Source organism: Helianthus annuus, chromosome 15 (genome assembly GCF_002127325.2).
Source record: "Helianthus annuus cultivar XRQ/B chromosome 15, HanXRQr2.0-SUNRISE, whole genome shotgun sequence".
Taxonomy (NCBI): domain Eukaryota; kingdom Viridiplantae; phylum Streptophyta; class Magnoliopsida; order Asterales; family Asteraceae; genus Helianthus; species Helianthus annuus.
Genome location: NC_035447.2, coordinates 107,205,785 through 107,228,186, shown reverse-complemented (window position 1 = coordinate 107,228,186; position 22,402 = coordinate 107,205,785). Strand labels below are relative to the sequence as shown.

Here is a 22,402-nt window from a genome sequence, read left to right as displayed (position 1 = left end):
ATAATAATAATAATAATAATAATAATAATAATAATAATAATAATAATAATAATAATACCTACCTGACGACTCTTTTTCTCCATTAGTTATATTGATATTGACGATACGAGATTAATCTCATCAAAGCTGTGAGAACAAAAAAGAGGTTCACCCACGACATTATACCTTTTGAGACTCCAAAACATGCATTCATAGAACATTACGAGTTATAATTAAAAAACCGTCTACCTTCCAACTTCAAATCTGACATTTATCTACAGAACTCTCACTAATATGGACTTCTGGATGACCTATTATTCCGTGCATGCCTAGCGGGTGATCGAGATCTGCTACGGTTACGCCCGCGGTATCTATCCCTGTTCCTGTCACCCCCGTTTCTATAATTATAATTATTATTGTTGTTATTGTTATTGTACCTACGATCTGGTCCTCTTCCTGTATCACGACTGCCTCTATTGTTTCGATCTCTTGGCATCTCGCGGTCCCGCCTGTCACGGTTCCTGTCCACGTCAGCAGATCCGTCTCTGTCGTCTTTTTCTCTTTGCTTCTTTCTTTCTTCTGCTTCTTTCTCCCTTGCCTTCTCTTTCGACTCCTAATGATTACAACCGCTCAACGCGTTTAAGTTAAAACACAATCAAAACGGACTGTTTACGGTTTATGTATGAAACGGGCTCATAATATAAGGGAACGGTACCTTGTACTCAGAGAGGAAATCACGAACCATGCCGTAACCGATATGCTGTTTTCCAGTGATGTGAGACTGAGTTCTTTCGAGAGCATCATTCGCGATCAGAAACGAACCACACGTTTCGCAAAGCGCCATCTTCTTTTCTTGTGCAGGCACTAAAACTTTGTCGTTTTGTGATTGCAGGGTCAACGCGGTTTTCTCAATGTTAAGCAGATCCACCTGTACAAACAACGCCAATCACGAACAAATTATATATCTTCTTAAAGAAGGTCGCTGGACTTTTCCACCGACCAAAACACACCCCAATACTTTCAGAGAAATCATTTTCATCCCCTACATTTTCTACAAAGTTTATAAATTGTCATTTTCACCCCCTTAAGTTCTAACTTTTCATATTTACCCTCTGTACTTTCATTCTTTAGTTAAAAAACCATTTTCTCAAGTGGTTATTTTTATGTACATGTCGGTATAAATTCACGTTTAGACGTAAGTTTTTTCGGAAACAAGTCAGGTCAAATATAATGCGTTTTCATGCTTATTTTTATGTACGTTTTCAGTTGGTCTACGTTTTGACGTAAATAAAAAAACAATATCTTCCCACGTGCCTATTTTAATGTACGTGTCGGTATAAATTCACGTTTCAACGTAAACGAGTTGGTCTACGTTTTGACGTAAACTGTTTTCGGAAACGAGCCGGGTCAAATATAATATGTTTCGACGGAATAAATTCGAGTTACTGTATGTTTTGACGCCCCTACCTCTTGATGCAAAGGTAAGGGTGGTGTCGTGGTCAGGTCCTGGAACCCTCAGTCCCTCACTAAACAAACCAACCCGGGTTCGATTCCATTTCTTTTGTAACCGAAATGCGTTAGATCGGATACATCGAACACGCGTTTTCATATGGTTAACGCATTACATAACTTGTCGCCAACTATAAACAATTAAGGCGTTGCCGCCACAACACGCAGCCTATGGCAACAATCTAGTACAAATAGTTAACAAACAGAAAAACATCATAACTTAGAGCGTAAAGAAACGAATTGCTCATACCTTCCTCATGAGTGCTTCGGCTTCATCGACCTTGCCAGCTTCCCCGAGAGCCTCAACAGATTCTAGAAGATTCTTGATTTTCTCCTCAAGAACCGATAATTGTTCAGATTTTTCAACTGGAAGAGGTGGTGGTGGAGGAAGTTCGACCTCTTGAGCGAGACGCTCACGACCCCGCCTAACTTTCCTATCCAAATCCATGATCTAAAACAACGTAATAGTGACAATAAGAAAAACTGTAAATAAATATTTAAGTAAAAGGGTTAAAGCTACCGCATTTAAAGTGAAATGACTTACCAATTTTTCACAAAAATGAGCCAAATCTGCTTCAAATCTTGGCACATAAGAATCATGCCTTGGAGAGTTCTCAAAGCTAGAGTAAACACCAAAGAGCGAGTTAACATCTCATAAGGATACAAAGAAACTATTTCGGTTGCTTACTTGAGATATAGTTTTATTAGCATGGTTTGTTTTGGTAACTATTTAAAATCGACCTTTGCTGTCATTAATAAATTATTTATTTCTCACACCATTATCTCTCTCTACTTGTTTTGTACCTTGAGTGACCACCTTACATATAACTAGTATTCTGCAAGTATGCCTAGGGCTAGCATTTTGTGACACGAAGTGTAATGGGTTAGTGTTTGGGGTGAACGGGTTTGGGTCATAAACAGGTCAACACGTTAACGACATGACTAAAAAGTATCTAAATGGCTTAACCCCTTTACGACACATAACACGTTAACTTATGCGCATGCTAAATAGATTAATCGGTCAACACGACTCATTCATGACCCATTTATCAAAATGACATAGTTTATAGTTCTATAGATCATTAGATATAGAGCCCATGGCTTTATAGCCTAGTGGCATCTTGGGGGTGGGATAAGACTTTGGGACCAATAGGTCTCGGGTTCGATTCCCACAAGGGGGGTTTTTCCCATATTTATTGGGTTTCCTCCTGAATTGGTGTATAGGCATTATGCCTAGTGGAAATGGATATGATCGGGTGGTTCCGCTGGTGGCATGATGATACTCTAGTGGTCAGTCAGTGATCCAAATTTGCCGTTCAAAAAAAAATAGATATAGATTGTAGTTTTCAGTAGCTGCGCGTATTGTTTCATTCGTGTTACTAAAATTGATTATATTTAATCGTGTTAAACGTGCCAAGTCATCTAACCCGCCTATCAGGCATGTCCATTTAGTTAAATGCGTCATTCGGGGTTACTATACTAGTAACGTGTTGTGCCAAATATGGCCCGTTTAACACAACACAGAACTTTTTGCCAGCACTAAGAGGCTAAGTTCGCACCAATTGCTATAAGACACTATGTTATATACTAACAATACCAAATAAAAGAGAGATTGAATTGCAACTTGAGCATCAATGAGCTAGGTAAACAAATGTCATGACACTCAGTACTAATCCAGAAAACTGAACCAAAATGCTATCGTTGCCCCCTTTCAGTAAACTAAAATTAGGCATCATAAGCTACATAAATTGCCTCAATACTACATAAAGTTTATCTTATAGTGTTATACAATACTTGCAAAGTTGCAAAACAGGTTAATATGAGTGAAAAACATGGACTTGCACGCAGTTTATACCCATAAAGCACAATTCGATTCACGACACAAAAAAGGTAACATCTTTACAAGCTCGCTGTAACAAAAAAAAAATGTTGTGATTTACAGACTCGCTCGGTTGTTAATGATACGTTTCTTGAAAATGTGTTCTTTGGTTTTAAAAAGCATGAGGCGCTTCAAGGAGTTTAGGTCCCAAAAACTGAGGTGCGTGGCATGAGGTGAGAGACGAAAGCCTCATGCATGTACAACCAGAAGCTGCATCTCCTGTACATATCAGCCTTTTTATCAAGTAAAGTATTCATAGTATCCTTCACCTCACTGATTGTTTTTACATCCTAGTTATAACCAATATTGTCCCACGTGTGCATGAAGCGCCAAACCCCTTAAACGCACTTTTTAAAATCAAGATACTTTCAAAAGCATACTAAATAAAAGTGAGATACCGCAATCGGTCTACTACTCTATAGTATAGTCTACAATTTATAAGATAAGTTGAGAGTCCCTTTCGTTACCTTTCTTTCAACTTCGGGTCGTGAATTTTCGGGCATGGACCTGATATAACAAACAAAATTCATCATCTCAAACTTCACAATCCAAATAATACATAACACTGTAACTTATTATATACATCATCTTTTAAGCAATTCATAACCAAATTAACTGACCGAGATCACTTCGAGTGTTGACGAACAAATCATGAGGACAAAACTTCACCATGTAGAATCCACACACATCCTTATCATCCCATGTGATTTCTTTGTGCCCTCTTCTCTCTTCTTCAGTTAAATTGCGAGCTATATACACACACCCACAATAATCAATAACCATTATTAACCAAACATAATTAGGGTTTTGAGCTTAATTCGAATAATAAAAATAAAAATATAAAGATAAGAAGATGTGGAAAAAGGGAACCTGAACCCATTAGCTCGTCTAGCAATGCTCGTTGGGCATCCATTATTGCAGAGAATGTGGAAACCCTAACCCTAATCGGTTTTGTTGTTTCAGTATTTTGGGGTTTATGATGGTTCTATTGTGTCTAAGGTTAATAAGGTAACGGAAGTAGATGTTGGAGTAGGCGTGAAACAAGCATCAATGTCCACCACGACCCATGTTTGGGTGCTTGCTTTTTTTTAACGACAAGAAACAACGTGTCAACCACAGTGACACCGTCGGATGATGTGGTCAAGGTCGGCTGCTCGATCGTCGTTAGTCTCTTGGCTCTTCTAGAGACGCGGAAACCCGACCTTCACCCGCCCGAAGGCATGACAGTAGAATAATCGGTAAAATCTCGCATCTCATCCAAGACGAACCGGCGTCACTCGTATTCGCCGATGTCGCAGAGAATAATGGGGAGGGTGAGAGTCGAACCTGGGTCACAAAGAACACCAAGCTTATTATACGAACCGATACTCAATGTCTCGTTAATTGTTTGGCGGAAAGTTTTTTTATGTTCGTTTGTAATACATGAAAGAATAACTTTTGTTCATTCTATTATTAAATGAACGAACATAAACACATGTTTTGTTCATTTATTTACGTTGTAAACATGTGTTTATGTTTGTTTGTTTGTTTGAATATTCATAAGAAAATTCAATAAATGTATATTATATGTGTGTTTGTCTATTTATGATCAGTAATGTTATGTCCATTTGTGTTTGTTAACTCATGGTCATTGTGTTTGTATATGTTAATAAAATGTTCATTTAGAATGTTAACTCGTGGTCATTGTGTTCGTATATGTTTATAAAATGTTCATCTAGAATGTTAACTAAGTCCGATCCATCGTTTTTGGATGGCCTAAGTGAACTATAAAGTCGGAGCTCTATTGAATTATTATAAAGAAACTCAGCAAATCAACCCCTTTTCCAAAACTAACCTGAGTGGTGTCTTCCAAGCCAGCGAGTTAGCAATAAGAATCACCAATCGTCCAATCCTTTTTTGACTCTTGAATATTTGACAACCCTAAAAAAATATCAATAGAATCGCCAATACCAAATCAAAATTACACATATTATAGATAAAATCATTAAATTCGCAAAACTAATTAGAGATTTAGTGATTTTTTTGGGTTCCTCGATATATATACACATACAAATTAGTAGATGATGAAAAATTAGTTGTTACCTGTCGAGAATCCGCAATTGAGATTGAGATTTGAAACATTGAATAACCATAGCGATGATTACCCCTAATGTCAACCCTACTTTTGCCGAATACGCAGTCAGTTTCACATTTATTACTCAAAAGACGCCGTAAATAACTAGGGTTGATGTGTTGCATCGCTGCTTCTGGATTGTAAAATGAACCTGCGTGGATAATGTGGACTCTCGGAGTAAAATCCCAAATATTGGGCATAGAAAAATTGTTTAAATAGGCCAGAAACGAGTCTAGTATATGAAAAGAAAAAAAAAAACTAAAGGCACTTGTTTTTGGTGGCTCTATGCCTTAGCCTAGGTTGATAAATCCAATGGGTCAGACATGCAAAGTTCACGAACGAACACGAACATATTCATTGTCTTAAGGAACGAACATGAACAAGAAAATGTGTCCGTTTAATTCTTTTGTTTGATTAAAGTTAAATGAACGAACACAATCATGTTTTCGTTTATGTTCATTTGGCTAGTTTATAGGCATAGAACCAATATTAACACAGGTCCTCGTATGGTTATTTGTCTTTGTAAATGTTTATTTGTTTATGTTAGTTCATTTATGACATTAAAAAAACTATAAATTAGCAACCTTTTTGTGCATCTATGTCTTGTACCCAAAGCATTGGGTGTTTTTCAAAAAAAAATTGATATTTTCACTTTTCACCCAAAGGTATTTTCTAAATTACTTTTAACCCAAAACTATTTGTTTTCTTTACTTTTAACCCAAAACTTTTTATCTTTTACTATCTATTCTCACAATTTTTTTTTTACTTTCAACTTTAGTCTTTTATAGTTTTCATTTTTCGCAAATTTTTCGCTTTATGCTTCGTTCTAAATTTTGTGGGTTAACACATCGCAATGTGCCAATGTGCGTGCGTGGTGTACCGTTTTTACGTTTCGTTCTAAACTTTGTGAGTTAACACCACGCAACGTGCGTGTGTGAGTGAACGTTTTTACATCATCTGTTGTTTTTCCCGTTTCACAGGTTCAACATAACGTGTGGGTCCTAAATCGACTTAGTTATAACTAAAGAATCCCCGCCGCAATTGCGGCGGGTCGTAATTCTAGTTGTATTTACTTTAAGGGTAAATACCATAAAAACTAATATGCTTTTTTGTAATTTCTCATAAAAGTCCCTTAAAACTGTTTTGCACGTAAAAACCAAAAGTTTATGTTTTTTTCTCATAAAAAATCACCTTTTTTTTTTTTTTTTTTTTTGCAAATGAAATGCCTCAACATGTTAAATTTAAACAAAAGCATGATTTTTTTTTATATTATTATTACTACATGAGGAAATAACTGATATAAACAATTGTTTTTAAATTGATTACGTGGCAAGACAAGGTTCGTTCGATATTCATCTTTTCTTTCTATCATTTGGTTACCCCGCGCTTCACGGCGGATTTGAAACGTAGATAAAAATAAATAAATCGCTACGGAACATTCTACATAACGATAAAAAAACCACGCCACAACAGTATATTCGGAAGTTACGGAATAGTTATCGGTTCAGACCGTTACGATATCTGCACTCTTCAGAACCATAAAATGAACACATGCGACAGTATATTCGAAAGTTACGAAAAAAATACTGGTTTAATTTGTTATGATATCGGTACTCTTCAGGACCATAAAATGAACCCCTGCATGCGAGGGGTTTGGAACATGTAACTAAAATATCAAACTTACAACGTTACATAAGGAATTTAAAAAACTTTATGTAGAGGAAAAAATCGAAAAAGAAACAGCAATAAGATTGTAATATTGTCAAAACGTATTCAATTCATTAGTTTTTTATTGAACTAGTTGATGCCTTGTTCGCGTTACGGGGTGATGGCCGAATAATTCTCAATCAATCAAAAAAACACTACTATAATTTTGCTAGGAAAAAAAAATTAAAACGATATTTTTCGGATCAGGGCAAAACTGTAATTTTTCAGGACTAATAAGCGAGTGTTAGGCGGCTCCTTGACGCGGAAAAAAATTAAATCGAGTCAACCAATTAAAAAAAATGTTTTCTACTTTTGCTAAAAAAAACTAAAACGATGGGAAAACGTAATTTTTAACTGAGGGCGAAATCATAATTTTAATTTCGGGATAAAATCGTAAATTAAATGAACCAATGGGGGAGTGCCAGGAATCTGCCGGCTTGACTGTAATTTTACATTGGGGGGCAAAATTGTAGTTTCACCAGGAAAACAAACAAAAACGATGGAGAAAATGTAAATATAAGTTGAGGGCAAAATCGTAACTTGGCTGTGAGAAAAAAAAAACTAATGGCAAAACTATAAATTTATACGGGGCAAAATCGTAATTTTGAACCGAAGGCAAAATTGAAATTTTTAGCTAGGAACAAAAGCGTTAATTTATTTTTAAGTGGGGGTAAAAACATAACGTTGAACTGATGGCAAAATCGTAATTATAAGGGAAAAACTAACGGTAAAACTGTAAATTGAAACGGGGCAGGGTCGTAATTTTTAGCCGGGGGCAAAATTGAAATTTTTAGTTGAGAGTAAAAGCGTAAATTTATTTTTAAATGGTGGCAAAGACATAATTTTGAACTGATGGCAAAATCGTAAATTTAAAGGAGGAAAAAATCGTAAATTTGTTGACCCAATAGGGGAGTGTCAGGCAGCTGCCTGGCACTATTTCCCCTGCTGCCCATTTAACCCAATTGAAGGCCTGAACTATTCCCGCCGATTAGGGGTGTTCAGAATTCGTTTCGAATTCGAAAAATCCGAAATTCGATTAAATCCGATTCGATTATCAGGAATTCATTTCGATTATAAGAATTCGAATTCGATTCAATTCGAGTCAAGTAAATCGAATACGAATTTATAATTTCAAATTCGATTCGATTCGAAATTCGAATAAAAAGTATACATTTTATTTATTATTTTTATATATAATAGATATATAATTTTTATTGGGCTGTACTATAATTTATTTTCAAAATTTATTCTAAGTATTAAAATTACCCATTACCAAACCCACTACACGGCCCATAACTAAAACCTAAATACCAAATCTATCAATAGATTTCTAACCTAAAAATATTAACTTGTAGTGGCTATTCCCAAATTCTCGTTTTGAATGTTAGACTTATGATACTTTATTTGGAATGTTTTATGGCTGCTTTAAAACTTATGCTTCATTTTAATTGTTATTTACATGTTTTAAAACAAACTGAATCAAATCGAATTTATTCGTATTCGATTCGAATACAAATTTTTTATCGAATACGAATTGGTTTTTTTATTCGAATACGAATTCGAATCGAATTGGGTAGGTTTTAATCGAATACGAATCGAATTCGAATTCAAGGAAAAATAAAAATTATTCGAATAATTCGAAAATTCGATATTCGATTCGATGAACACCCCTACCGCCGACACTAGTGTTTGTAGTTGTTGAAAATGTTAGTTTGAGAATAAAAAAGAACACAATAAAAAAAAGGGCAAATTACTTTTTGAGTTCCTGTGTTTTATGGATTTTAACCACTTGAGTCCAAAAACAAAAAAATTAACGACCTGAGTCCCCATAAGCATTTTCTTTAACCATTTGAGTCCAAATTTCTAACACTGTTAGAATTTTTTGGTTAAATATTATTTGTAGATTTCTCTCACTCTCTCTCTTTTATATATTCCTAGATTCGATCCCCAAATCCTTTCAATTGTTCAAATTCATCTTTCTCAAATTCACCTTTCAACCGTCACATCGATGGGAATGAAGAACTTATTCCACCGGAAAAAGAAATTCGGCACCGACAACAGCCACAACGGTGTCGTTTCACCGTCCGTCAACAACTCTCGCATCCAGATCAAGACCGAACTACAACGAACGATGAACTGGAGAGCATGATCAACTCTATGGATGCTGACAGTGACGGATTCATTGATCTGCAGGAGTTTATTGAGCTGTACACGAAGGATGTTGATTCGAATGAGGTGTTGGAGAGTTTAAGAGATGCGTTTTCGGTGTTTGAAAAACGGAGAGTATGACATCACGTCGCCGGAACGGAGAGTGTAGGGAAGGTTGTGTCGTCGATGCGCAGGTGAAGGTTGAAGAAAAGAGGATCTGATACTAAGTATTTGGCTACTGTGATTGCTATTGGAACTGAATGTGATACTGGTTAGTAGTTAGTACAAACAATTATGTTTCATTATTCTGATTTGATTGTGAAATGTTTAGGAATGTATGTGAAGTGAGATGTTAATTAGGGTGTTTGGATGTGTGATTAAACAGATTATTGAGCTTTTGTGATTTGATTGTTAGGAACCTGACGGTGGTGGTGGGTGTTTGGAGGTGGCGGTGGCGGTGGTGGGGATGGTGGTGGCAGTGGTGGGGATGGTGGTTGTGCGGTGGTGTATAGAGAGAGAGAAGAGTGTGTAAAGATGAGAGAGAAAATGTGTGTAGGTGTGTGTGTTTTATTATATATATGTGATTATTTTTATATATATTATATGTTAAAAGTTTATGCATTAGACACTTGTTCTTTATACTCTTGTGCATATAAGAGTTGTACCTTGTGGGTAAATGACCAAATTACCCTCATAATTAACAGACTTGATGGATGGAGTTAAAATTTTGGACTCAAATGGTTAAAGAAAATGCTTATGGGGATTCAGGTCGTTAAACTTTTTGCTTTTGGACTCAAGTGGTTAAAACTTATAAAACACAGGAACTCAAAAAGTAATTTAATATTAAACACTTCAAATGAATGTGAAATTGTTACAAAATACGAACTTTATTAAATCTATAATTTTTGGATTTTATAAGTTTAATTAATAAAGAGGTCAATACGTTAATAGTAGAGACTGCTAGTGGTTATTTTTAAAGTTGGGACTGTTGGCAACCAACGACGAATAATTGAGATTATTAAAATCAAATTCTCCTAAATAATCTCATCTAATCATGACTAAAAGTTTTTTTTTTCAAGTTTAACATGTCAAGGGCTTTTAAGATTAAAAAAAGTATAATGTTTATTGGGTTTATATGTGCATAAATTTATTAAGGGACCTTTACGATTGAAGACAGAAAGTACATTATTTTTTTAATTTTTATGGTGTTTATCCTTACTTGAACTTATAGATTAAAAAATAAATGTTTGTTTTTTGTATTAACTATCAGGATTCCACCATAAGATGCGGCGGAAATTCAGTTTATGCTCGGTTTCAGTTCAATTCGTTATGATACCGGTGAAGAAAAACCAAAGAAATAATGTCGTAAAAAATATTAAATTATTGACACATGTTTTACTTGGATCGAAATCCACAAAACAAATAAAACTAAAATTGTTATATAAAATTTATAGCAATGGATTTAATTTTATATTCGCGGACAAATAGTGTAATTTCTCAAAAATTAAAATAGTAAGATTTGCTAGTTTGGTGAATATTAACTTTATTTTTTTAAATTTCAATTTTATCCATTATACAATAAATAATATAGGTTTTTAACCCAATAGTTTTATTTTTCACGAATAACTTTCATTCATTAGGTTTTTTTTAATAAAAACTAAATGCATGATTGTGTTTAATTTTTTATTGACATTTTGATATGTATTTTATCGAAAACGAAGTTATATTCAAAATAGCGGTACAATGACAAACCGAGCAAATACCAGCCAAATAACACCGACAATGGTAACGAGTATCATCAATCACTTTTATGGTTTTTGAACAATAAAAAAGACAAAATTATTTTTTAGGTTACGCCAAATAACTTTTGTGTAATATGTAAATAAACTTTTTTTAATCGTCGATATCAAGTCTTACAAACTTTAACATCCTATCACTAGGGCACAACTTTTCTAATCCTGAGGGATCCCCCCACTTGTGGCCTAATGGTAGGAGGTTTGGATTTTTCGAGACTCAAGTTTAATTCTCATTTGTGTCATATTGGGGTGGATATAGGCAATGAAAGATTTGGACTAGGCCTTGTGTGAGGTTGTCAGTTCGATTCCCGAGCGTAACCGGGTTTTCGTCTGACCGTGTATTATGCCAGAGAGTTCTGCCGAGTGGCAGCCGGTGGTATGGTTTCTCGGAGGAACGCCCAAAAAAAGTCAAACTTTGAAGGCAGCGCGGACCCGGTTAAGATAACATAATGTGGCTAAAGTGGGGCAATACAAAGCTTTCCGATTTTGAGAGTGTGATAAGTTATACACGAAGTTCACCGTTTAAAAAAAAAAAAAAAACATCCTGCCACAGTGTGTGCAATGCATGGATTATAGTTAAGGACAAAACCGTAATATAAATATGGTACTTGAAAAGGGGGTGTTTGTAAACACACACACACCTATTTCCGCCCTCACAGAATATCACCGGCATCACTTCCAGTTGCTCAACTCAGTCAATGGTATGTAAACATATCAGCCGTCCGATCTATTTATACTCACTTTTGCTTAATTGTTACACATTTTTGCCATTTGATTACTCATTCACTGTCTCAGATGGCGGATGAAGATAATCCATCACGGTACGTAAAGTTGACCAAAGATCAAACACCTGTTCAAATCGACTCCACAGACCTCAATCAGCCGATTCAAGTTCCTCAGGTTTAATCGCATTACGTTTTTATATACAAATTACTTCACGGATCTGTTCAATTTTGCTTTATGCCTTTTTTTTACCTTTTACTAATCGAAATTAGGGTTCCAACTGTTGTTCATTAGTTGTATCAGTTTAATATGTGTGTAGATCAGGATATTTTAGTGTAATTGTTTAGAATGTTGAAGTTTGATCTTGTTGTTTGTTTGATACCTAGAAGCTAAGTAGTTAATGCTGTTAAAATTCGGATATCGGTCAAGGACCGGTATTTGTGATTTAGAATGTTGAAGTTAGATCTTGTTGTTTGATACCTGGAAGCTAAGTGGTTAATGCAGTAAAAAATCGGATTTCGGTCAAAGACCGATATTTGTGATATCAGTAATTTTAATATCATGCTGAATTTATATATATAGCAATTTAAGTATTTAACACTATCAATTGAGTATACTCTCCTACCATTAACAAATTAACCTTTTGCAACTTGCAAAACACTAACAATTGTAGCAAGTAGGAACTGATTTAAGACTTATCACACTATCATTTAATATTAACAATTAAGACTTAAAACACTAATAATTGAAAGACGAATGCTAGAACTAAGAATGGTACTGATATCGGGAAATCAGTGACATATCAGTCAATATCGCCGATATATCGGTACCGATATTCTGACCTATGCAGTCAATATCGGTGATATATCGGTTATATCTGCCCCTTAGTAAAATCTCGGTGTCAAATATCGGTCAAAATATCAGTACCGATATTATCGGCGATATTGACCGATATAACCGATATATCACGATATTTGACCGATATAACCAATATATCACTGAATTATTGGTGTTAAATTGCTATATATATAAATTCTGCATTATATTAAAATTACCGATATCCCACCGAGATAACCTATATTTCAAATATCAGTCCTTGACCGATATCCGATATTTTAGCATATTAACTGCATAGATTCTGATTGATATTTTGCACTGATATATCGGCGATATATCGCGATATTAACTACATAGCCTAGAAGTAATAATTTGTTGGTACAAGTTCCTGATGTTGGTTGAATTACAGTTGGATGTTCATAAGTGTGATGCGTGTGGGCAGACTTTGCCTGAAAACTTTGAGCCACCTGCTGTTGAGCCGTGGACATCTGGTTTATTTGCTTGTACTGAAGACAAAGAGAGCTGTAAGTTCTTTCTCTTGTCTTTTGAATGGTTCATGTAGGGGTGTAAACGAGCTGAGCCGGTTGTGTGATACACTGATACTTGAGTTCGGCTTGCTGTCAAGCTGAGCTTAAATGAGCCCAAGCTCAAGCGTATGAGTCTGAGTCCTAGCTTCAAGTATCAAGCTTGACTAGGCTCGCAAGCCTAAATTAGCTTATTGTTTATATAAGAATTAATTACATGGTTAGTATATGAGGTTTACTTATTTTGCCATTTTGATACATATTTTTTAAAAATTACACTATTGGTACCAACTTTTACAAATTGTTTCACCCTTAGTACCTTTGGTTGTAGAATTTATTGCGTGATTAGTACCTGTGATGTATTTATGGTAAAGTGATTTTGTAAGAGTTGGTACCGTGTAATTTTCAATAAATAAGTATGAAATTTGCAAAATAGACAAACCGCATGTACTAACCAAAGCTAACCATGTAATTAATTCTTTATATAATTTGTGTTTTATATATTCATGGTTGTAAAAATCCCGACTAGGCGCCGATTAACCCCCGATTAATCTCGATTAATCGCTTGTTCCCACCTCACCGGCCGATTAGCGGCTAGCAATTTCTACAACCGTGTATATATTAAATATACATTTACATAACAATTATTATTATTATTATTATTATTATTTATTATTATATAAATTGTGATAAAAGAAGTTAAATAATATATACTATGCTATCTGTAAACATTATAATTATAAATATAGATAAAAATAATTATAAATGTGTACAAATTATATTATTCAATAATTTGTAAATAATAAACGAGCTGAGCTCGAGCTCTCTTAAGTTAAACTAGCTGAGCTCAGGCTTGGGCTTGGCTGACTCGTTTACAATTATAAGTCCAACAGGTTTCATTATTTCATCTTGTTAGGTGGCCATTCCGAGGTTTAGATTCAAATGTTATGCAAGTTTGTTCTCCATTTTGTCACTGATTTAGTTTTGAAAAGTGCGTTTGGGACGTTAGGCGATCTGTAAAATGCCTTAGGGCCTTGAGATGACGCCTCATGCACATCTAGGTCGAAAATTGATATGTAAAATGAGGGTCTGTAGGAGACTGACATGTAAAAACAACCAAAAGAATAAGTGCGAATTTTTATTTGATAAAAGGCTAATATGTAAAAGAGACGAGAGAGATGCAGCTTCTGGATGTACATAAAGCTTATTTAGTTGTACTTAAGAGTAATGCCTCACATACATGAAGATCTCACCTCGGCTTTCTGGACCTAAACGCCTTGGTGCGCCTCACGCTTTTTAAAACCAAGGTCATCGAGTTCTTTAAACCGAGATAGTGGGGTGCATTTTATGAACATGAAACTGTAGTAAATCACATGTTAATATGTTATAGCTATAATCTGTATGATACGCTGCTCGTTTGTCACTTTGTCTCAAACTTCCATGTTATATTATATTTTCAGGTCGGACTGGACTTTTCTGTCCATGTGTTTTGTTTGGGCGCAATTATGAAGCAGTGAGAGATGACTATGCTTCCTCGACCGTTCCATGTGTTCTTCATGCGATTTTTGTTGAGGGGGGTCTAGCAGTTGCTGCAACAGCAGCAGCACTCAATGGGGTTATCGACCCAATGGCATCCTATTACCTTTGCGAGGGGTTGTTGTTCAGTTGGTGGCTGTGTGGTGCATACACTAGCATTGTTCGGCTAATGCTACACAACAAATACCATCTTGAGGTAATCACTACCGTCACTAGCTGTTATACTTTTAAATTGTGATAAACCGGAAGTTCATGCTTCTTTTTGGTTTTGAGCCTGCAGAATGACCCGTGTGATCCATGTATGGTGCACTGCTGTTTTCATTGGTGTGCTATGTGCCAAGAACACAGGGAGATGAAGGCCCGCCTTTCTGATAACTTTGTGATGCCAATGACCCTGGTCAACGCCCCTCCCGTTCAACAAATGAACCCTGCTCGAGATACTAACTGATGGTACGTTGTAGAAATTATAACATTATTCGTGTTATATGGGATGTTTGATATACTTAAAAGTAAAAGACGTTTGGTTGGATGATATCGCGTAGCATCGTAAATCTTTCTTATAGTAAGGTAGCATACTTTTACATATTTGATTAATATGTGATTATGCTCTATAAACAACATTTCTTGTATTTCTTGAATGTCGAGTTGCAAAAGAGTAATGAGCGGCCATTGGTAAATAACGGAATCCAAATCCTTATGATTGTAGCATTCATATAGGAAATGAGGAAATCTGGAGGGGTGAATATGTTTCTTTTATTTTTACATAGATTTTTCAAACTCTATAAAAACAATAGAATGTATAGTGGCTTAAGCGGATGTTCAACAACACATCTTACGTGCGCTCCTAGTTGTTGACGATTTGTCTTGATTTAGAAGTCACCATTACATCTCACTAGTTTGGTAATGATCACCACTTCTCGTCTCACTAACACAGTATTGATTATCGATTCTCGTGTAACTAAGATGCTAGTGAGCACGGGCACAAACGAGCGAATGCTCACACTTTATTATCCATTTAAAAACACCATATATAAAGCATTATAGGACTCTCTTTTGACCAACTTGATTCTGTAGGAATTCACACTTTCAATAAGTCTTAATATCAAGGTTTAAAAGTGCACATTAATTTCTTGACGTCAAAGAACCAAAGTTTTATTTTCGGTAGAATTAGATTTGCTATTCAAAGTGGGTTGCGGTGCAACTTGTTGCATGTTTACCTGCCATCCTTATGTAATTTTTTCCATCCTTAATAAATTAGTTTATGACAAAAGAAGTTAAACAAATGTATTGTTTAAGCAAATGTGTTTGCAGGAGTATAAAGCATGTTGGAAGATTTATTTTTATGGTAGACTATTCTAACCAATACTTCCACATCATATAAAAGATGTAATTTTATAAACGTTTACAGACATTTTTCTTTGCAAAAAAAAAAATCATCAAAGAAGTTACATTGTTTTATTAAAATAAAATCATTTTCCAAATAAGTGCAACTTTTTTAGTGATCATTATCTATTCTTCAAAAACGCTCTATTGTCTTCGTTATCTTGCATCTTATAGTGGGATCGAATCTTATTTGTTCTTCACAAACGTTCTATTGTCTTCGTTATCTTGCATCTTATAGCGGGATCTTTAATCTAGTAGTTAAAGTTGTTAATATTGTATCTCGGCGTTCAATATTATTATTGAGTTGGTCGATTTTATAAGAATTTTTCAGTTTTGTATATAACTTTGTTAATATTGTATTTGATATTCAGTCTTGTTACTGACTTGGTCAATTTTGTATTTGAGGGGGGTTGGGGGGTCTACTATGTATATTGTATTGATTTGCTTGTAACGTCTTGCTGGTGTGCTAATCAAATATGATGAAGGTTATGTCATATTTTATTCATTTTTCATTGTTAGTTATTATCATTATCTTATAAATATTTCTTAAATGAATTTTAATTCTTAATATTTGCATCTTTAATAACCATATGTACACTTCATAGAAATTTAGAGTTGACGAAACGTGTCGCGATTATCGTGTTATATTCAACACGACTACTAAGCACGTATACCGTGACACAACACATAACCTGATTAACTAAAAGCAATTCAATTATAAGAATGATAATTTAACATGATTATTGGCATGGATTACTTTAAGGCTGGACGGTATGGGGACCGTCCAGCGTCGTCCTCAAGCCGTCCGTCCCCCTCTCCATGCCGCCCCCCTCCGTCCCGTCCTCATCGTCGAGATGTCGCCGTTTGCGACGTACCAAATATGGTGGGCCCCCTTTGTTTGTGTTTGTACTAAAGGCATGGTTACTTGTACATAGTGGTATGGGGTAGGATCATCCTCCGTACCCTCTAGTTTTGTGTGATGGACCATCCTTGGGAGGACTATAACGTGACGCCTACGTGGCGGATCATCCTCCCTTGGAGGACTATCACGATACCCTCTAGCCTAACATAATTAACAAATAAGTAACAATGCTAAAATAAAAGTTACACAATTAGGGCTGGATGTTAGGGAATTAGTAGTTAGGGATCTTTTAGACATGTTTTTAACTGTGTCAATGACGAGTTACCCGTTTGAATTATGTTGTGTTAGAAATCCATATAAAATTTATAGATGTACATTTGATATAACATACGCTAACTACTATATGTATGTTTTTTTTTCTTATTTATTTTTAATTTCTAGTAGATTATGATGTTCAAGTTTATCCCTTTAATCGAAATATGTTAATGCAAATGTTCACCAATACTAGAATAGAGAGGATTTATTTTATGATTTTAGTCACACTTCAATGGGTCAAAGGGGCTAATTGTAGTTGGCGTTTCAAACATCACATTTTTCAATTTGGAACACATTTTTTGGTTATTAAATGATATATTTCACATTTATGTTTTAGTTACTGTGATGATTTCGTTAATAACTTAAATAATTTTGTAAAAATTATTTAATAGACATGCTTAACGGTGTGTGTGTATATATATATATATAAATTTTAACAACGATCGTTGCTACCACAACCAACCCCGTCACCGCCACTACGACGCTACCACTAAATCCACCTCGTCATCGCCACCACCACCTTCACACATCATCAAAAGAAATATAGAGGGTGAACTCATATTGTTTTTTTCTTAGTCAACTTATTTCAGACTATATTTTCAAAGAGAGAGGTAGAAGTTAGAAAGAAAGACTTTCGGTAACACTTATTCCAACAACAAATACTTTTATGGATATCACCGGAAGACTTGCAACAATTCAGCAAGAAATAGGTCAGGTGGAAAACGAGAAGCTCCAACAAGAGCAAATGCTCGGTCTATTCTGGGAGCATCCGCCTGCTCTCGATCCAGAGATCGTAGGAAATATGATGCAATTGACCCGGGACCGCATTCGCAGTCTCGAAGACCGTATTCGGGCCCTCCTCGCCGAACAAAAAGAGCTCATTGTGCAGGCTGCCACCCTCGGTGACCGGGGAGACTAGAAGAGTTTGCTGACTTTTGCTAGAAGATTTAAATAACTGTCCGTAGACGCAAAGTAGTTTTTTTAATGTATGGTTTTCTTTATCTTTTGTTAGTGGGGATCTACTCCGATGCTTACTGGAGATAGACTCCTATGCTAAGTTAAGTGTCTTTGTTTGGTTTTATTTGTTATGTTGTGTTTAGTTGTTTGGCTGGTCAATATGTGTGTAAGCTTTCTATTGAGTGGGACTTGCATGAGTGTCCCTTTAGGAAAGACATGAGATCACCTAGATTGAAGCGAACGATGAGTGGGACTTGCATGAGTATCCCTTTAGGAAAGACATGAGATCACCTAGATTGAAGCGAAGGATGTTGGAGCACTACAAATATTAACCTTAGGGAGTAGGGCTGTAAACGAACCGAATGTTTGGTGAACAGTTCGTAAACTGTTCGGTGGGAAGTTCGTTTATGTTCGTTCGATTAGCTTAACGAACGAACACGATTTTTTTTGTTCAATTAGCTTAGCGAACGAACACGAACACATGTCTCGTTCGTTCGACTACGTTCGTGAACGTTCGGTAATATGTTCGGTTACGTTCGCTCATGTTCGTTTGATTATATCAAAAAAATAATAAATAATAAACCATTTATCTAAACATATTGAAAACTTGAAACCCTATTTGTTTCTTTGTTAGCTAAAATTTGGACATTCTAAAACATTTTTGGGGATAATTATGTGTAAGTTAGTTAAACTTGATTCATCGTTTGGTGGTGTAGTAGACTTCTTGTGTTTTGATTTATCATTTGATGGTTGTATTTATATAGTTATATTCAATGTTTAAGGATAAAAATGTTTTTATTATTTTATTTTCAAGTTAAATGTTCATTTGCGTTCGTTTTTATTTGCTTGTGTTCGTTTGTGTACGAGGCCGGTGTTCACGAACTGTTCGTGAACAACTGAATTTCCTTAACGAACAAACACGAACATAAACTTGTGTTCGGTATGCGTTCGTGAACAATTCACGAACATGTTAATTTCCTTAACGAACGAACACGAACAAAGCCTTGTTCGTGTTCATTCGGTTCGTTTAAAGCCCTATTAGGGAGCTAAGAAATACACTCTGGATCAAAGTCTTTATCCTTAATTCTATTTTATTCTCTCTTTACTTATATTGTAATTCCCCTATCTTCGTATACTAATAAATGCATTTTTTTAAACATGTGTCATTTTCTGGTGCGTTCTCACTTTGTTTTCATATTTATCTCTATAATAATTTTAAACAAAAATTAGATAAGAACAAATATTTGTTTTTCTATAAATAATTTTAAGCAAAAATTTTGATAAGGGTAAACGTTTGTTTTTTTATATAATCAAAAAGTTATATCCACAGTATTATGAATAGATATATATACTTTGTAATGTTAGGCATACTGTTATAATTGATTTAAAGACATCATTTATCGCACATTGCATCAACATTTAGAAAGAACGCCATTTTAAATATAACATTTCTATACTCCATTCAAAGAGAATTCAATTCTCGATTTTACGGTTTAATTCATAAACCATGATGAAATATATAAAAACGTGATGATCGATCTCCACCTTTTTGTATCGTAAACTCTCTTGAATATAAATTTGAGAAGCGTATTTTATGAATGAAATAAACAAATAAGCATGAAGGTACATAAAACTAATTAAAATCATTGTATCTCATAATTTGAATGTATCATAAAACGGATTCAATCCTATATAATACATGTGTTTTTTACCTAATAATAAATAAAATAACAAAATAAAATGTTCTAATAAGTAAATAGTACATCAAAATTCATTTTTAAAAGATAAATATTGACGACTGTATATGTTAACATATCTATATCTATACTATATAATAAAAGAAACCAATTTGAGGACACTTGTCCTCATATTAGGGCATCTCTTATAGATAATTATTATTTTAATTTAATTTTTTCTAATTAATTATAGATAACCATTCTACTAAATATTATTTAGTTTAATATCTTATGGATAATTATTATTTAGTTTAATCTTCTTCTCATTTATAATATTAAAATTAGAGTAAATTATAAATTCAATAGTTTAATACTAAATATGATCGAACAATATAACCATGTTGTTATAATTTAAAACACAAGTAAGAAAAATACTATTTTTATAATTAAATCATGGCTTTTCTAAGAAAACGAATATAGAAAATCAATTTTTTTTCTTTTTTTTTTTAACAAAAGCCATTGGGATAACTACTCTATATACACACACTTAAATATATGTATGTACGTATCATAGTTACCTAAATCATTAAGGTAGCCACGATCCACGTATTGGATCGTGGTGTACCCACTAACCCCATCCATTAAATATTATTTTTAACATCTGAGTCCTCAACGTATTCTTTTCTAACCCTTTTGGCCTCTAATACTAACCTCATCCATTAAATGTTAAGGGCCAAAAGGGTTAGAAAAAAAGACGTTAGGGGCAAAAAATGTTAGAAAAAAACCTTTGGGGGTTTAGATGTTAAAAAAATCTTTTTTGGCCTAAAAGGGTAAAAGTGATATAACGACGGGGGCCAAAATCATAATTTACTCTATTATTTATTTAAATTAATTATTACTTTTATATTTATCTATTTACTTCAAATTCAAACTTAATTATTTAATTTGATCTTAACTATATATTTGAACATTTTGTTTAGTTTGGTATCAAACAGGTTTTACGAAACTTAAAATAAATTAACTAATATTATTTATCATTTATATATTTACGGAGTTTTAAATAAATGGTTAAATTTATTGAGACTTCGTTAACAAATTTTGCAAAAACAGAATAATCTATTTTTATCACGAAAACCAAACTTTGTGTTAATATATTTTTATTTTTACTATACAAAATTACATTTACTCAACCCATGTAATACATGATGTTTTTTAAGATATAACTGTTTATTATTTGATGTATAAAATTAGATTTATTCAATTCGTACAATATACGAAGTTTTTTAAAGGATATATATTTTTTTATTACTTAGTACAGAAAATTACATTTATTCAAACCGTGTAATACGCATATTTTTAAAGATGTAATTTTTTATTATTTAGTATATAAAATTACATTTATTCAACCCGTGTAATAAATGAGGTTTTTTAAAGATGTATTATTTTATTATTTGGTAAACAATATTACATTTATTCAACTCGTGTAATACATGTGGTTTTAAAGATATAACTTTTTTATTCGGTATATAAAATTACATTTATTCAACCCCTACAATATTGTTCTTATAGATATAACTTTTTATTATTTAATATATAAAATTATATTTATTCAACCCGTGCAATAAAGAAAGTTTTTAAAGATATATTGTTTTATTATTTAGTATATAAAATTTATTTATTCAACCCGTGTAATACACGGAATTATAACCTAGTGACATTATATTTTATTCAACACGTGCAATACACGAGTTTTTTTTTAAGATATATATTTTATTATTTATTATATAAAATTACATTTATGCCGCCCGTGTAATACACGGGGTTCAAACCTAGTATAGTATTATTTTATAATCTTAACCTTGAGAACAAGTGTACCCTCTTTATAATAATAGCATACTCCTACATGCTTGTTTATAGAAACATCAACCAATACAAGAATCGATTAGGGGATGTTTAAGGTTGAGTTTTGAAGGAGATTTTTAGATTATTGAGTTTTGAAATAATAAATAATCAGTTTTGAGTAATTGGGTAAAAAAAATTAAAAAAATGGTTATATGCGTTTAGAAAGTTACAAAACGCAGTTTTCCAAAAGCAACCCCCCCCCCTACTGCAACAAAACACAGTTTTACAAAAGTTGATTATTTGCGATTAGAAAAGGATTTTTACTTGTTTATTTTTTTAAATATATATTTGCCAAACACTCAAATAGTTGATTATCTGATTATTGTGATATCAAGCAACATTTGTAGAAACATCAACCAATACAAGAATCGATTTAGGGGGTATTTAGGGTTGAGTTTTGAAGGAGATTTTTAGATTATTGGGTTTTGAAATAATAAATAATCAATTTTGAGTAATTGGGTGAAAAAATCTAAAAAAATGGTTATTTGCGTTTAGAAAGTTACAAAACGCAGTTTTCCAAAAGCAACTTCCCCCTACTGCAACAAAACGCAGTTTT

The 22,402-nt window shown here is 33.8% G+C and overlaps 2 protein-coding genes across 2 annotated transcripts; one reads left to right on the top strand and one right to left on the bottom strand.

The window, feature by feature from the left end:
- Positions 1–89: 89 nt before the first annotated feature.
- On the bottom strand, positions 90–4,432 carry LOC110912142 (luc7-like protein 3). The gene is made up of 7 exons (XM_022156810.2): positions 4,238–4,432; positions 3,988–4,116; positions 3,835–3,874; positions 2,033–2,108; positions 1,739–1,939; positions 695–907; positions 90–592 (listed from the first exon to the last, which is right to left on the bottom strand). Exons 1-7 carry the CDS (start codon positions 4,278–4,280, stop codon positions 269–271), a joined length of 1,026 nt encoding a protein of 341 aa, XP_022012502.1. The 5' UTR covers positions 4,281–4,432; the 3' UTR covers positions 90–268.
- A 7,295-nt stretch (positions 4,433–11,727) lies between these two features.
- On the top strand, positions 11,728–15,389 carry LOC110912141 (cell number regulator 6). The gene is made up of 5 exons (XM_022156809.2): positions 11,728–11,832; positions 11,927–12,031; positions 13,101–13,215; positions 14,676–14,947; positions 15,032–15,389. The coding sequence occupies exons 1-5, from the start codon at positions 11,830–11,832 to the stop codon at positions 15,197–15,199; spliced, it is 663 nt and encodes a 220-aa protein (XP_022012501.1). The 5' UTR covers positions 11,728–11,829; the 3' UTR covers positions 15,200–15,389.
- Positions 15,390–22,402: the final 7,013 nt, after the last annotated feature.

Excerpts from the sequence above, each read along its gene's own strand:
- LOC110912142 (XM_022156810.2), bottom strand. The coding sequence starts at position 4,280 with ATGGATGCCCAACGAGCATTGCTAGACGAGCTAATGGGTTCAG. Across the intron at positions 2,109-3,834 it reads GACCCGAAGTTGAAAGAAAG|CTTTGAGAACTCTCCAAGGC; the intron begins GTAACGAAAGGG and ends TGTTTACTCTAG. Across the intron at positions 1,940-2,032 it reads CTCATTTTTGTGAAAAATTG|ATCATGGATTTGGATAGGAA; the intron begins GTAAGTCATTTC and ends ACGTTGTTTTAG.
- LOC110912141 (XM_022156809.2), top strand. Across the intron at positions 13,216-14,675 it reads TACTGAAGACAAAGAGAGCT|GTCGGACTGGACTTTTCTGT; the intron begins GTAAGTTCTTTC and ends TTATATTTTCAG. Across the intron at positions 14,948-15,031 it reads ACAACAAATACCATCTTGAG|AATGACCCGTGTGATCCATG; the intron begins GTAATCACTACC and ends TTGAGCCTGCAG.